Raw genomic sequence first — 14,611 nt, forward strand, 5'->3', positions numbered from 1 at the left:
ATAAATCCGTGGGTTAATCATATTAGTGGGCCTGTGACAGATTAAATGGAAGCTATTTTCCAATGGCTTGTTGCCATTTGCTTTTGAAGAATGAACAGCTGAAAAGAAAACTAGGCTTAAAGTCAATATTTTATACCTTATGATTAGGAAGATGGGAGCAATGGAAGTGGACCATTTCTGTTGGCTCCAGACCAACCTGTACCATGGCTTAGATTTTGCTCAATGCTCTCAAAATATCCAAATAGCTAAATGTTTACATTACAGAGAACCCATTAAAACACTAGGTGGCGAGATAGAGTCATGCAAAGAAGGGCAGACCTCTGGCAGAGCCAGCCTGGGATCCTTGAGGTTCTTTTAAAGTTTTCTACCTGTTCGGTGAGGCTGGCTCAGGAAAGCCCTGCCCCATCCCTCTATCTAGTTGATTCTGGGTCCCACCCCTTCTTATCCATAGGAAGCTCCAGAACCACAAAGAGATGGGGTCAGGAAACCAGGTATAAGGGAAGCAGCTTTCCCTGGGTCCCACTCTTTCAGGAGCCGATGACAAAAGCAGGAAGTTGCACAGGGCTCTGAAGTCAGCAATGAAGCTTGTTTGGGGTCAAAGACAAAACCAGTAATCATGGCCCAGCAGAATAAACCCCACCCAACTGGCGCTGGAGCACCAAGGCCTCCGGCTCCCCTGGCGGGCCGCGGGGTGATGGGCCCCGGGCAGCGGCAGACAAGAACAGACAGCGTGGGTGTGAGCCAGGCCAGGCGCCGCCACCACGTTCTCACATTCCTGTCTCTACTGCCGTACAGAGGGGCTCTCCTGTGGACTAGCTGTGTAACTTAGAGCAAGTCCTGAACTGCAGTTCTTTATTTCTTCACCTGGAGAATGAGGAAGTTGGAATCACAGTGGATCTCTTAAGTCCCGTTAGCTACAAGCACCTCTGAGTGACTCCTGCACAGCTGGGTCCTGTTTGGTTCCTGAGTATGTCTATTATGTCCATGTCGGCTGTCATCTCTTACCTCTTCCCTGCGTGTGCAACGGGGCCTGCATTTTATCAATCACCCACGGAGGGAGGCAGGCATGAGAACCACTGGGCTTCTTCCACCCAGAAACCATGGTGTGGAGTACAGAACCCCGAGACACACAGTGGTGTGACCTCAGGTTCCCGCTGTCTACCCTTCATCCCCTCACTTCTCCTTTCACACAATCCGACCATCGGTCTGAGGTTGGAAACCCTCTCTCCCTCTTCTGTGCCCCTTCTGCGTGAGCATTTTGCCAGTACAAACCCTGTCCCATTTATAAAATTATTGTTGGCCGCCGCATCCTAGACCACCCACACTGGGCCTTTAACAATCTGGGTTTTTTATTCCTGATGCCGTTCAAAACCTACCCAGAGTCCAACAACCCAATGGACAGTGTAAAAATAATATTCAAAATTAACTATAATAAGGCTTTCTTTATAGTTTTTAGTCCATGAACCACTAGGCTCAAGAGGAACAACCATGAAACTGCATAGTTGAAGAAGGAATCTTTATAAAACTCTGGCACAGCACACGTCACACGCTGGGCTTAGAGGTGGTAAGAGAATGCATATCTATGAGTCAGCTCATTCTTTTTATCATAAAAACCCAATTGCAAGCTTTTACTTCTTGTCACCTTTTATTTCCTGATGTTTTTAAGAAGACTGGATTCTAGTGGTTTCTTTGAAAAATAAGGACTCTTTTTAACTCTGTGTAACTTAATAATTCAGTTTCTCATTAAATAAGTGGAAGTTCTGTCTTCTGCGAGGCAGGGACTGTCTAGTGAACCTCTGTATTGTTACTCTGAGCTTTATTGGGCCATCTGGAGTTCTCTACAGTCCTTCTGTCTTCATTCGCTTTAATAGAATTTGAAGAGGGCTGGGAACTGTGAGTGGTCTTGTCTTGCTTTAGGCATTTGCTTTCTTTTGCCATAAAAAGAAAACATGCCAAATTAGCATTAGGAGGAAAGTGCCTGGAGGAGATCCAATGCTCATGAAATAAAGGATAAGTTTTGACTCTGATTTGGTTCAACAAGTAAAATTGGTTTTACTGGGTCAATAAACTCTGAGGGTTCTAAGCATCTGGGAGAGTTTAAGGTTTCTGTGAGCTTGGCATATCCAGGGTGAGTGGTGAAGACGAGGCTGAGCTTTACGGGTACCTCCAAAGACTCTGCTCAGATGGTCTTACTGAGCATGGGCAATGGTTTGTTGCTTATTTGTTCTAACTGTGGCCCTTAAAAGTAAAAAGATACAAAATCCAGAGAGCAGCCAGAAACATTAAAACTCACATAGACATCCAGGATCTCATTAGTGGGACCTTCGGCCAGGAAGGACTCGCCCGCAGTGCTCGAAATCTCGTTTGGACGCTTATAGGTGAACATGGTCCCTCCACCCTCGTATTTTCCGGGCCGGTCAATTGCCCAGTTCCCATTGATGATAGAGCGGCCAGAACGACTTCGCAAGGCTGTTGAGAAAAATGAGACAGTTTCTCAGGTAAGCCCATGGTGTACACAAGAAACTGAACTATCCCCCGCCCCCACCCCCAGTTACTGGCTATTGATTCATCAAGTTTCTCATTAGGATCCACTATGTGCCAGGTACTAATCTAGACCCTGGGACAAGATGAGGTGTCTGGATCACATCCCTTTGGGCTTCATCATCTCTTCAACCCACTCCAGTCCCTTCGCCATCGGTACAAAGGGTAAGTAAGAGTGGTTAGGTGAGGTGAAACTATATGTCCCATTATCCAGGTAAGAGGTTGCACATTGTCAGCTTAGCAGCTGATTTTGGCCCACAGATGGGCTTAGTTTGGCCTTGTTTTTTTTTTTTTTTTTTTTAATATAATTGAACTTAAATGAAAGAATTGGGAGATTTCACATAAAAAATGAAGAGTTCTAGCTTATCTTATAAAACAAGAAGACATGTTAACATTGGGTCCATTCCCTCAATGCAGCTGTGGAGGAGTCTCTCTGCCTGCTCTGGTTTGCCCTGATACCCACCACTCCCTAACACTCCCCAGCATTGAGGCTGTTGGTTTATTATCCATTTATTAATTAATATGAATTATTTATTCCATTTGTGAGCATGCTGCATTGCTATTTTTGTTACAGAATACATTTTTCTTATAATTTTTCTACTTGTATGTGCCCCAAAAGTGGCAAAGCTAAATATAGGCCGAGAGGTTTCATGTGATTTTCTCCTACCAGGTCCGCTTCATTCATTTCTATTACCTCCCTGACTTCCATGGGCCTTGGAGGCTGTGAGCCATGTTAGATACTTCCACATACACTGTCAGAATTAATCCTCACAGCACTGCCAAGCAGCTGTGTTACCCAGTCTTTCAGACACTGGTTCATGGACCAGAGGGAACTTCAAGTTCAGGAAGATAGTAAGTGGCAGAGCTGTGATTTGGAGTTCAAACTCACAAGGGAGGAAAGAAAGGAGGAGGGGCAATAAATGGAGTTAGGGTTAATGACAGAAGAAAGAACAGTGCGTGAGAACAGACTTTCTTCTCTTAGACACGTGACAGCTTGAAGTCCACAAGCCAATGGTGGATTAAAGGTGATCCTGTTTTGAGTACCATGTAAATAGTGGGCCCTGGGAGAATCACTGGCTGTTTAACTTTCACTTCACAACGTTCCTAAATTTAATGTTTTACAATGCATTGTGGGAAAATTTATCCATAAACAAAAGTATTGAGAACAATATTATAAACCTCCAGGTACCCACTGCCCAGCTTCAATAATGATCAACTTATGGCTAGTCTTGTTTCACCTTGCAAACCCCAGACTCCATTTACCCTCACATATTTCAGTAAGTGTCTCTAAAACAGAAGGACTCTTTGTTTCTTAACCCAGTTTTCAGCAGTGATTCTACAATGGGCCTTCCCAGGCCTGATGTGTTGGAGGCTGCTTGGAGTGGAAGAGCCTCCAATTTCCATGCAGCCTCCCCTGCAAACTCTGCTCCCAGCTGGCTGCTTGCCATGGCTACTGAGAGACCACAGCTGTGGAGCATTGAATCTGAATTATAAAATCAATTCAGGTTACTGAATGGCAAAGAAGGCTCAAGAGTTGAGACTGAGGAAGGGCAGGTTTGGGCTGTTTTCTATCGAAAACCCCACTGCTTGAGAGTGTTCCCGTACAGTGTTTCCATTTCCTCATTTCCAATTTATTCCTCAACCATTTCCTGTTTGATTTCTGCCCCCATTATTCCATTGAAACAATTCAAAATCATGTCACCAAGACCGCCACATTGCTGAATCCAGCGGGCACTTTCCAGGCCTCCTCGTACTGGACATCTTGACAGCACTTGGCACTACCGGCCACTGTCGTGTTTGGAACACTCTTCCCCTGGTTCCTGGGAGTGTGGCACACTTGGCTCACCCTCCACCTGCGCACCGCTCTCTCTCCACCTACTCCTGTTCTTCCTTCTCTCTCATATTTCTCTACTCAGTTATTAAATGTTAGTATTCTTTAGGGATTATGAGTAGATGTGATCTAGGTGCTGTGCTCCTTTCATGGGCCATTTTACCTATGTCCATAGCTTTAATTACTGTATTCAGTGACTTCCAAATTTATATTTACAACCCAGACTTCTTCTCTGGTCTCAGACTTTTGTATCTAATTGCCTACTTGACAGCTTCACTCAGACGTGTTTTCTAAGACTGCACTCATCCTTGACTCTTGCAGTGTTCCTTATTTCAGTAAATGGCACCCCATCTAATTAGAAACCTAGAGTCATCCCAGACACCACCTCCCTTCCTTAGCACCTACATCCAATCCATTATCAAATTGTACTTGACATCCTCCATGTTTCTTGAAACCATCTACTTCTCTTCATGACCACTGCCATAACCAAGGGCTACATTACCCTCAGAGCTTACCTGCACTAACTCAAGAACAGTGGGCTTTCTACTTGGTCTTTCTGTTTCCCTTCTTTTCAGCCAGAGTGATCTTTTCAGAATGTAGATTTGATCACCAATTACAGCTTAAAATCCTTTGATGGCATTCTATTTACCTAGGGAAACCCCTAATTATTAATGGGTCCAGGGCCTAGGTGATGTGCTCCACCTCCCCTTGTGCCACTGTCCTATCTGTGCTCTGCTCTCTGGCCTTCTTTCAGCACATCAGATACATCCCATGCCCTCCACAATGCTGTGCCTTCTTCCAGGAACGCTTCCCCTAGCCCCCAGTCTTATTTGTTCTTTTCTTTCCTTCCTTTTTTTTTTTTTTTTAAATTGAATTTACTGAAGTAACATTGGTTAATAAAATTATATAGGTTTCAGGGGTATAATTCTATAATACGCCATCTGTATATTGTATTGTGTGTTCACCACCCCAAGCCAAGTCTCCTTCCATCACCATTTATCCCCCCTTTACTCTCTTTTACATCACCAACTCCCCTTTTCCCTCTGATAATCACCATGCTATTGTCTGTGTCTATGATTTTTTTTTTAATCCTTTCACTTTTTTCACGCAGCTCCCCTACCCCCTCCCCTCTGACAGGTGTCAGTCTGTTCTATGTATCTATGAGTCTGCTTCTATTCTGTTTGCTAATTTCTTTTGTTCATTAGATTCCACATATAACTGAAATCATATGGGACTTGCCTCTCTCCTATTTTTTCTTTAGCTGTCAGCTTCTTAGCACAGTCTTCTCCCACCCCCCAGTCTAGGCCTCTCTCTTCTCTCACTAAGAGATGCGAGAGCTTTTCCTTTAAGGCACTCCACTCAGTGTGCAAACAGCCTCATTCAGAGTGCGATAGGATTAATGTTTGTCTCCCAGCACACGGTGAGATCCCAAAGGGCAAAGACAGTGGTGTGTCCTCACTATTGGAGCTGTAGCACTCAGCACCATGCTCTCCACATGGCAGGGACTTCCTATTTGCTCAACACAAAAATATGTGGTAGAAAAAGGCAGCAGCTCAAAAGATAGATGGCAGAGAATGGTAATGAGGCAATTCACAGAAAACCAAGTATAAATTTTCCATAAGCAAATGAAAAGATGCTCTACCTTACTTATACTGGCTTGGCCAAAAAGTTTGTTTGTTTTTTTTCTCTAAGATGGCTCTAGTAGCAATTAGTTGTCTTTACCTTCATTTGAAACAATTTTATTAGATTGTGTTGTGACAGCTGTCATACCAGCATGCATGAAAAAACTTATCAAAATTGGTGAATTTTTGTGTAGCCATTTTAATATTGAAGATGGAAGAAAATACACATTTTTGGCACATTATGCTTTATTATTTCAAGAAAGGTAAAAACACAACTGAAACACAGAAAAAAGATCTGTGCAGTGTATGGACAAGGTGCTGTGAGTGATTGAACGTGTCAGAAGTGTTTGCTGGAGATTTCTTGGTGGACTATTCTCCACAATCAGGTAGACCAGTTGAAGTTGATAGTAATTAAATCAAGACATTAATTGAGAACAATCAATGTTATATCATGCAGGAGATAGCTGACATACTCAAAATATCCAAATCAATTAAGTTATTGGTGAAAATGAAAAATGTGTCTCTTATTTATGGAAAACATGATATGGACTTTTTGGCCAACCCAATAATTTAAGAAATGTAAATCAAAGCCACAATGGGATATGCTTGGTCCACCAGACTGGCAAATGTTTTAAAAGATTTAATGCTGCCAGAATTGATAGGTGTGTAAATAAGCAAGCACCCATTACATTATTGGTGGGCAGTGATAATATTGTTAAAACTTAAGTGCTCATACACTTGACCCAGGAATTGTACTTCTAGGAAACAATTTGAGTTATAGCTTTCTTTAAATGTACATAAGTGTTTGTAACAAAGATATTCTTTGCAGGTTTTCTTTTTAATCCTCACCTGAGGACATGCTTATTTAAAAAAAAACTTTCTAAAAAAGGATTTTATTTATTTATTTATAGAGAGAGGGGGAGGGAAGGAGAAAGAGAGGGAGAGAAACATCAACGTGTGGTTGCCTCTCACATGCCTCCAACCGGGACCTGGCCTGCAGCCAGGCATGTGCCCTGACTGGGAATCAAACTGGTGACCATTTGGTTCACAGGTCAGTGCTCAACCCACTGAGCTACACCAACCAGGGCATGCTTATTAATTTTAGAGAGAGGGGCAGGGAGGGAGAGAGAATGGGAGAGAAAGATCAATGTGAGAGAGAAACATTGATTGGTTGCCTCTTGTAAGCACCCTGACTGGTGACTGAACCCGAAACCTAGGCATGTTCCCTGATTAGGGATTGAACCCATGACCTTTTGGTGTATGGGACAGTGCTCCAACCAACAGAGCCACACCAGACAGGGCTCTGCAGGTTGTTTTTTCTTAAAATGTAGAAAAAGACTAAAAATAACCTAAACATCCACCAGTAGTGGATTGCTTAAGGAAATTATCATAGAGGATGTCCATACAGTGTGGCCCGAAAAACAATGAGACAGGGCTGTGCCTGGGCATGGCAAAAACTTCATGATAATTTTTAAAGAAAACAAAAATGCAAACAGTGTGTTTGGTGTGATCTCATTTGTGCATACTTTTAAATAAAAGCATATGCATAAAACATGCATGCACAAGCATAAACATTTTGGGGACAAAAACTAGGGTTTAGGTTGGGATGAGAGATGAGAAAGGAGTCATTTCAATTTTATATCTTTTTACTGCCATTCAAATTTAGCTTAATCATATGCCTATATTCCTTTTTATAAGGCTTAAACATTTTAATTACTATAAAGGACACAGTACCAACAGACATAGTCTTGAGGGATCTATGTTTTTACCCCTTTTAAAAAAATTCTCATTAAATCTCATTTAGAGTATCAAAAGCTCAGAATTGAGGTAAGTTCTGGCTAATATTTTATTGCTCTCAATGGCAATATTGTAGGAGAGGTTATTATCTGGGAACCAAAAAGTCCAAAAAAACCATTTAAGGACTTACAGCCAAGATGGAGGCCTAGACAGACACGTTGAGTCTCCTTCCACAACTAAGAAGGAATACAACTACCTCAAAACTAGAGACAACCAAGAGTTCCAGAAAATAGAGCCGCATGGAAGTCCAACAAACAAAGATATAAAGAAGAAATACTCATCTAGATAGGTAGGAGGGGTGGAGCCAGGGTGGAGAGGCTGCGGTGTGGTGGAGGCAGGAGCGGTGGCAGCAGCAGGCCAGCAGAAAGTGCAGTCACATGTTTTAAAAAGTAGTGAGGGACACCTGGGGAGCATTCCCAGCACCAGCACCAGCACCAGCACCAGACCAGACCGCACAGCTCATGGTCTCAGTGCCAAGGAAAATAAAGCCTCATTGCTTTTGACTTTGCAAACCAGTGGGGTTTGGGGTGGAGGAAGAAACTGCCGATGTCTCAGCAGGGTTTGCTTGTTTAAAGGGCCCTCACGGTCCTAGAACATCCGCAGACCCACCCACTCTGGGAATGACGGCCTGGGCAACAGCTAGAGAGGCACCAGTCCCATACAAAAGTGGGAGAAGTGCCTGGAAAAGGGGCGAGTGCTGAGCAAGCAGCATTTTTCCCACAAAGACCCCTCTCCTACATACAGCACCACAACGTGGTGAAATGAGTCACCCCGTACTGACAAATACCTAAGGCTCCGCCCCTTACAATGTAACAGGAGCGACAGCTCTGCCTAAGACACAGAGGCAAAAAAAACACACGAGCCTGTCAAGATGAGGAGACAGAGAAGTATGGCCCAAAATGGGGAACAAATCAAGGTTCCAGTGGGAGAACTAAGTGATGAGGACCTAGCCAACCTAACAAATGAGGAGATAGCCAACCTAACAGATGTAGAGTTCAAAACACTGGTGACACAGATGCTCACAGGCTTGACAGATATGCTTAAGTATGGCAAACACATAAGGGAAAAAGTGAAGGCTATGCTAAATGAAATTAAGGAAAATCCACACAAAACCAATAGTGAAGGGAAGTAAACCGGGGATCAAATCAATGATTTGAAACGTAAGGAAGAAATAAACAGTTAACCACTACTGAATGAAGAGATAAGAATTCAAAAAATGAGGAGAGGCTTAGGAACCTCTGGGACAACTTTAAACATGCCAACATCAAAACCATAGGGGTGCCAGAAGGAGAAGAGGTAGAGCAAGAAATCGAAAGCTTATGTGAAAAAATAATGAAGGAAAACTTCCCAAATTTGGTTAAGGAAATAGACATACAAGTCCAGGAAGCACAGAGAGTCCCAAACAAGCTAAACCCAAAGAGGACCACACCACGACACAACATAATAAAATGCCAAAGGTTCAAGATAAAGAGAGAATCTTAAAAACAGCAAGAGAAAAGCAGAGAGTTACCCACAAAGGGGTGCCTATAAGACTATCAGCTGATTTCTCAAACGAAACTTTTCAGACAAGGAGGGGCTGGCAAGAAGCATTCAATGTGATGAAAAGCAAGGACTTACAACCAAGATTACCCTATCCAGCAAAGCTATCACTTAGAATGGAAGGGCAGATAAAGTGCTTCCCAGACAAGGTAAAGCTAAAGGAGTTCACTATCACTAAGCTATTATTATATGAAATGCCAAAGGGACTTACTTAAGAAAAAGAAGATCTAAATTATGAACATTAAAGTGACAACAAAGTCGTAACTATCAACAACAGAATGAAAAAAATAAAAACAAAATCCAACTAAGCAAACCAGAATAGGAACAGAATCATAGGTATGGGGATCATTTGGAGGGTTATCAGCTGGGATGGGGAAAGGGGAGAAAGAGGGAAATGATGCAAAATCTGTTGGTACAAAATAGACAGGGAGAAGTTAAGAATAATATAGGAAATGGTGAAGTCAAAGAATTTATATGCACGACCCATGGACATAAGCTAAGGATGGTGGGATTGCTGGAGGCGGAGCAGAGGGGCGCAAAGGGAAGAAAATTGGTACTATTGTAATAACATAATCAATAAAACATACTTAAAAAAAAAGAACCATTGAAAATACTGCATAGGAGAGAGCTGCAAGGGCCTCCTTGGTAATCAAACATGGGGATCCTGAATCTTTTTACCACACACCCTCTAGAATAGTTTAGATGAATCTTTATGCGTATAACAGTGCAGCATGAAAAAGCTGTACTAGATTTTTAGCAAACAGGGTTCTGGTTCAATATGCTCACGGGTTAGCTTCTGAAACAGCTCCCAAGCCAGCCCTGACCTGGCTGGGCATATTGCAAACAGGTGTGGCTGCAGCTCATGGGCCCACTGGCAGTCAGTGCTATGAGTGGTGTTAGCACTACCCACAAAAAAGTGCAAGCGACTCATGACTCTTGCTAGTGGTGTGTCACTGAAGTCAAGCTTTGGCAAAGCCTGTTTGAAAGTCAACCTCACAGCTGCGTCAGTGTGAGGAAACCACCTTTGTTTGACATTTGGGTTTATCCCAGTTTTAGATAACAATGCTTGGCACGTATATTTGGCTTAAACCATCTGCACCAGCAATGCCCTTCTCCAAGAGTCCTACAGGACTTGTTTATTTATCCAAGCCCTGTTTCTCATACACTTTGTCCCATAATCGCAATGCCTACTATTGATGACCCAACCAGGGGCTTTCACAGTCAAATAAGGAAGGTGGTTTCCTTTGAGCAAACAGATCACTATGATCTAGATGTCTGTTTCTTCCTTTGGAAAATGAAGGTTAAGTTTCTCCTAGTACCAAAATCCCAATCTTCTTAATCTTTCAGTAGTTATTAGTAGTTATTTGGGAAGTAGCACAACAAATTCAAAGGCAAAAGAGTCCAACATCACTGGCCACCACCACAATGCGAGCTGGAGGTCTGCAGCCCTGCCATTTCCCATGTGGCCTATGGGCTTCCACAAAAGCCCACATGTGGGCACAAACCCAAGTGAATCTCAGAATATACTAGCTAATCTGGAAATGGGACATAACTATTCATTTTATACCACCACCTTGGAAGGGTCTATCAATTACATCTTTATTTTAGCACTCCTTCTATTATAAATGTAGGCAACCATAATAGTTCTAACAGTACTGTGACTTTGTCACCAACAGAAATCACATATACAACATTTGTCCAGAATATATCCAGCCATGTAATATCATGAAATACAGACATTCATTGAAGAAGATATACCATCCAAGAAATATTGTACACAGGACAGTGACACCTCAGTCCCCTTCAGAGTAGCACCTTGGGACCTCACACAGTTCTCCTAATATCCATCAGCTGCCTTGTTGTATTTTTCTGAATCTCATTGACGGTCTGAAATCTCTTCCCTTTCGAAGGTGATTTTAGTTTTGGGAAAACCCAGAAGTCGCAGGGCCCCAAATCTGGGCTATAGGGGCACTGGGTCACCTGCTTGATTTGCTGTTTCGGTAAAAAACTCTGCATGAAATGTGATGCGTGAACAGGTGCATTGTCATGATGAAGCTGCCAACCACCAGTTTTCCATAGCTGCAGCCTTCTGAATCATTCAATTAGTTTCTGTGGAGGAATCTTTAAGCTTAATGCAGAATTTGATGCAGACTCATTGCTTTTACTGCTCAGACATTTTGAATTCAATGGCCACACAGTACAAATGCTTACTTAATGGTGTCTACTGCCTCCACTGAGTAGTACAGTGAAGTCATCAGTGTTCACGCATGTGCATTCCAGTCCACTCTCCTTGACTGCCAGGTAACATCGAGGTTGCACATACCATTATCGTTATATTACCAATGGCTGGAATTTTTCCAGAAAGACCTTGATATTCATACATTAAGTTGTTTAACAACTCATCACTATATATATAATTACTGTAATTATTAGATCCTTCAAGAGGTCTCCTATTTTAATGTTAAAGAAGCACACGTTACTATATTGCAAATTTGTTTTCTAAAAATTTGTTGATAATTATATTTCAATATAATTGGTTTTCTTTGTACTCTTTTGTATCATATTTTGTGGATTTAAAAAGAATATTCTGAGAAGGTATCCACTGACTGCCAAGGGAGTCCATGGTACAAATAAGTGAAGAAACTCTGGTTTAATGATTTATGGCTTTCAAAACACAAATGAATAGAGAATATGGTCAATAATACTATAATAACTTTGTATGGTGACAATAATAGCAATGTGGTGATCACTTTGCAATATATATAAATATCAGATCATTCTGTTGTATATGTGAAACTAATATAATATTATAAATCATTATACTTCAATAAAAAACCCACAAATGAACTCATTTTATGAATGCCAATCCTACAAAGCAAGCAGGACACATATTACCTTTCTTATACAGAGGAGGAAATAGGCTCAGAGAGATTTAAGTTGCTTGCCCAAGCTCATAGACTATTATGTAGAGTTCAACACTTGAACTTTGATGCTCTGACTCCATATTCTTTCCCTTACACCAGTGTGGTTTCTGGACCAGCAGCATCAGCATCCCTGGAAGCTGACTAGATATGTAGGTTCACACTGGCTGAGTCAGAAAGTCTGGGGTGGGGTCCAGCATGAAGCCCCCCAGGTGTCTATGGTGCATTTAAAGTTGGAGAACAACTATAGAACAGTCTTTCTCATCTCTTATTTTTGAGCCCTGATCAAAAGAGAAGGCTTCTCAATCCAGGGAGGAAAGGTTTCACCTCTCCTTGTCTGGCTCTGCCTGGGTAACAGGGCAGACACAGAGGAGGGAGGCCTTCACCACATGCCTGCCCTCTCTGTCTGTAAGCATTTGGGATTCTCAGAGGCAGATTTTTTGAGTTATCAGCAATCCATCTGAGAGGACACCTATAATTGTGTGACTTTCTACACAAGTCATAAGCCATTAGGATCTGGATTGTGAGTAATCCTTGACAGGGGGGTCAGGGTCAGGGGTATAAAAGAGAGTCCAGTTCAGTTCAACATAAAACTACCTCCAGACACTAAGCCTGCACACTATGTTGTTATATCCCAGGATGCAGAGTTTCCTCATTTTCACTGGCACTGGCTGTGTTGTACAACAGAAAAGCAGTGGCTTCCACGCAGATGATTAAGTTCTGGTGTAGTTGTCTTTTCCTGAACACATGGGCGATTCATCTGATTGGGTCATTTCAGTTGAGTTAATTGCATTGGCAGCCTGATTTGTAGTTATATTAAAAAGTTTTAAAAAAGGATATAACATATATAGAGAAATATTTAAATTATAAGTTTATAGTTGTTTTTATATTTATATTACACCTGTGTTACTACTACCTGAATGAAGATATAGACCATTCTAGCCCCCAGAAGGCTTCTTCCAGCCCCCTCAAAGTCATTACCCCTGTCCCCACAAAGCCTCAAGGATTAGTTACCACTACTCTGCTGTCTAGCACCATAGTTTAGCCTATTTCTGAATTTCATATAAATGGAATAATACCATACATATTCTTTTGTGTTGGACATATTTTAGTTAACTTTATGTCCATGAGATATGTTCACATTGTTGAATTTTTCAGTTCATTCTTTTTCATAGCAATTTAGTATCATACCATATGACTATCTCACCATTTATTTACTTTTTCTGTTATTGATCGACTTTTGGTTTGCTTCCAGTTTTTGACACTTATAGGTAAAGTTACTATAAACATTCTAGTATGTTTTTGGTGGACAGAAGTCCTGATTTTTGTTGGGGGTTTGCCCAGAAGCAGAGTGCTAGGTTATAAGTATATGCATGTCTAGTTGTACTAGGCGTGCCAAACATTTTCCCAAAGTCATTGTACTCTGGAGTTGATGTTGGGAGCCAGCGGCCTCACTGTGGAAAAGGAGACATACAGCTTGGGAATGGGGGAAGGTGATATAGAACCTCATGGTGATGGATTTGAATTTGAGGTAGTGTGAATGCATGATTTTAAAATTATGTATATATATATGGCCCCTGGCTGGTTTGGCTCAGTGGATTGAGCGTCGGCCTGCGAGCTAAGTGTCGCTGGTTCGATCTTCCAGTCAGGGCACATCAGAGAAGGAAAACTCTGACTCCAAAAAACCTCTGCTGCCTTGTGGTATACCTCTTCAGGGGAAAGGCTAAGGGAGTAAACCCCGACAGAAAATCCGGAGCCGGAGTCCCTAAGGCGGTTTGACGTTGTAGTCAACACCGGCAACTCCTGCGGCGCACCTGAAGCCAAGCTGTATTGACTCCGTCTTTCCCTTGGACCCTTCAGCTGCGAAGAGAGGGGGGGTCTGCTGCATGGGCAACAGCAGACCCTCCATATCACCCTGCCCAGGCTCTGTAGCTTCAGCTTCACTGGAGAGGACACTCCAGCGTCATCGCAAGATGTCGATTCAACACGGGAGGAGACAGATACCGTGTCACTCCCGAGTCGGACTGCACAACCATTCTCGGCGGTGCAGATAGACTCTTAAGAAGCTACACCATCGTCTCTCGAGACGGACGGCTGCCGACGACGATATATATATATACACACATGCATGTTTATATGGACATGTATATATGTCTATGAGTGTGCATATTTTATGTGTGCATTGCATATGTATATATACAATACATGCATGCATTTCCTAGCACTGTCTGCTAAGAGGGATAAGAAGTAAAAACAATCCACTAGCAAAAGCATACCTAGCACCTTAATCATAGTCTCTAATACCAGTTCCCATTAAAAGGCACCATTTCCTGGAAAAATGACTAGTTTCATGGGTGGGG

General features: G+C 42.3%; 1 protein-coding gene across 1 annotated transcript in view; it reads right to left on the reverse strand.

Annotated features, from left to right (window-relative positions):
• The window catches only part of THSD4 (thrombospondin type 1 domain containing 4), a 116,475-nt gene that overhangs the window by 32,198 nt on the left and 69,666 nt on the right, over nucleotides 1-14,611 (reverse strand). The window contains exon 2 of the mRNA XM_090268309.1: nucleotides 2,294-2,469. Within this exon, the coding sequence (XP_090124435.1) occupies nucleotides 2,294-2,469 (176 nt within the window). The remainder of the gene's footprint in view (nucleotides 1-2,293; nucleotides 2,470-14,611) is intronic.

This window comes from Furipterus horrens, unplaced genomic scaffold, assembly GCF_987537825.1.
Source record: "Furipterus horrens unplaced genomic scaffold, mFurHor1.1.pri manual_scaffold_3, whole genome shotgun sequence".
Lineage (NCBI taxonomy): Eukaryota > Metazoa > Chordata > Mammalia > Chiroptera > Furipteridae > Furipterus > Furipterus horrens.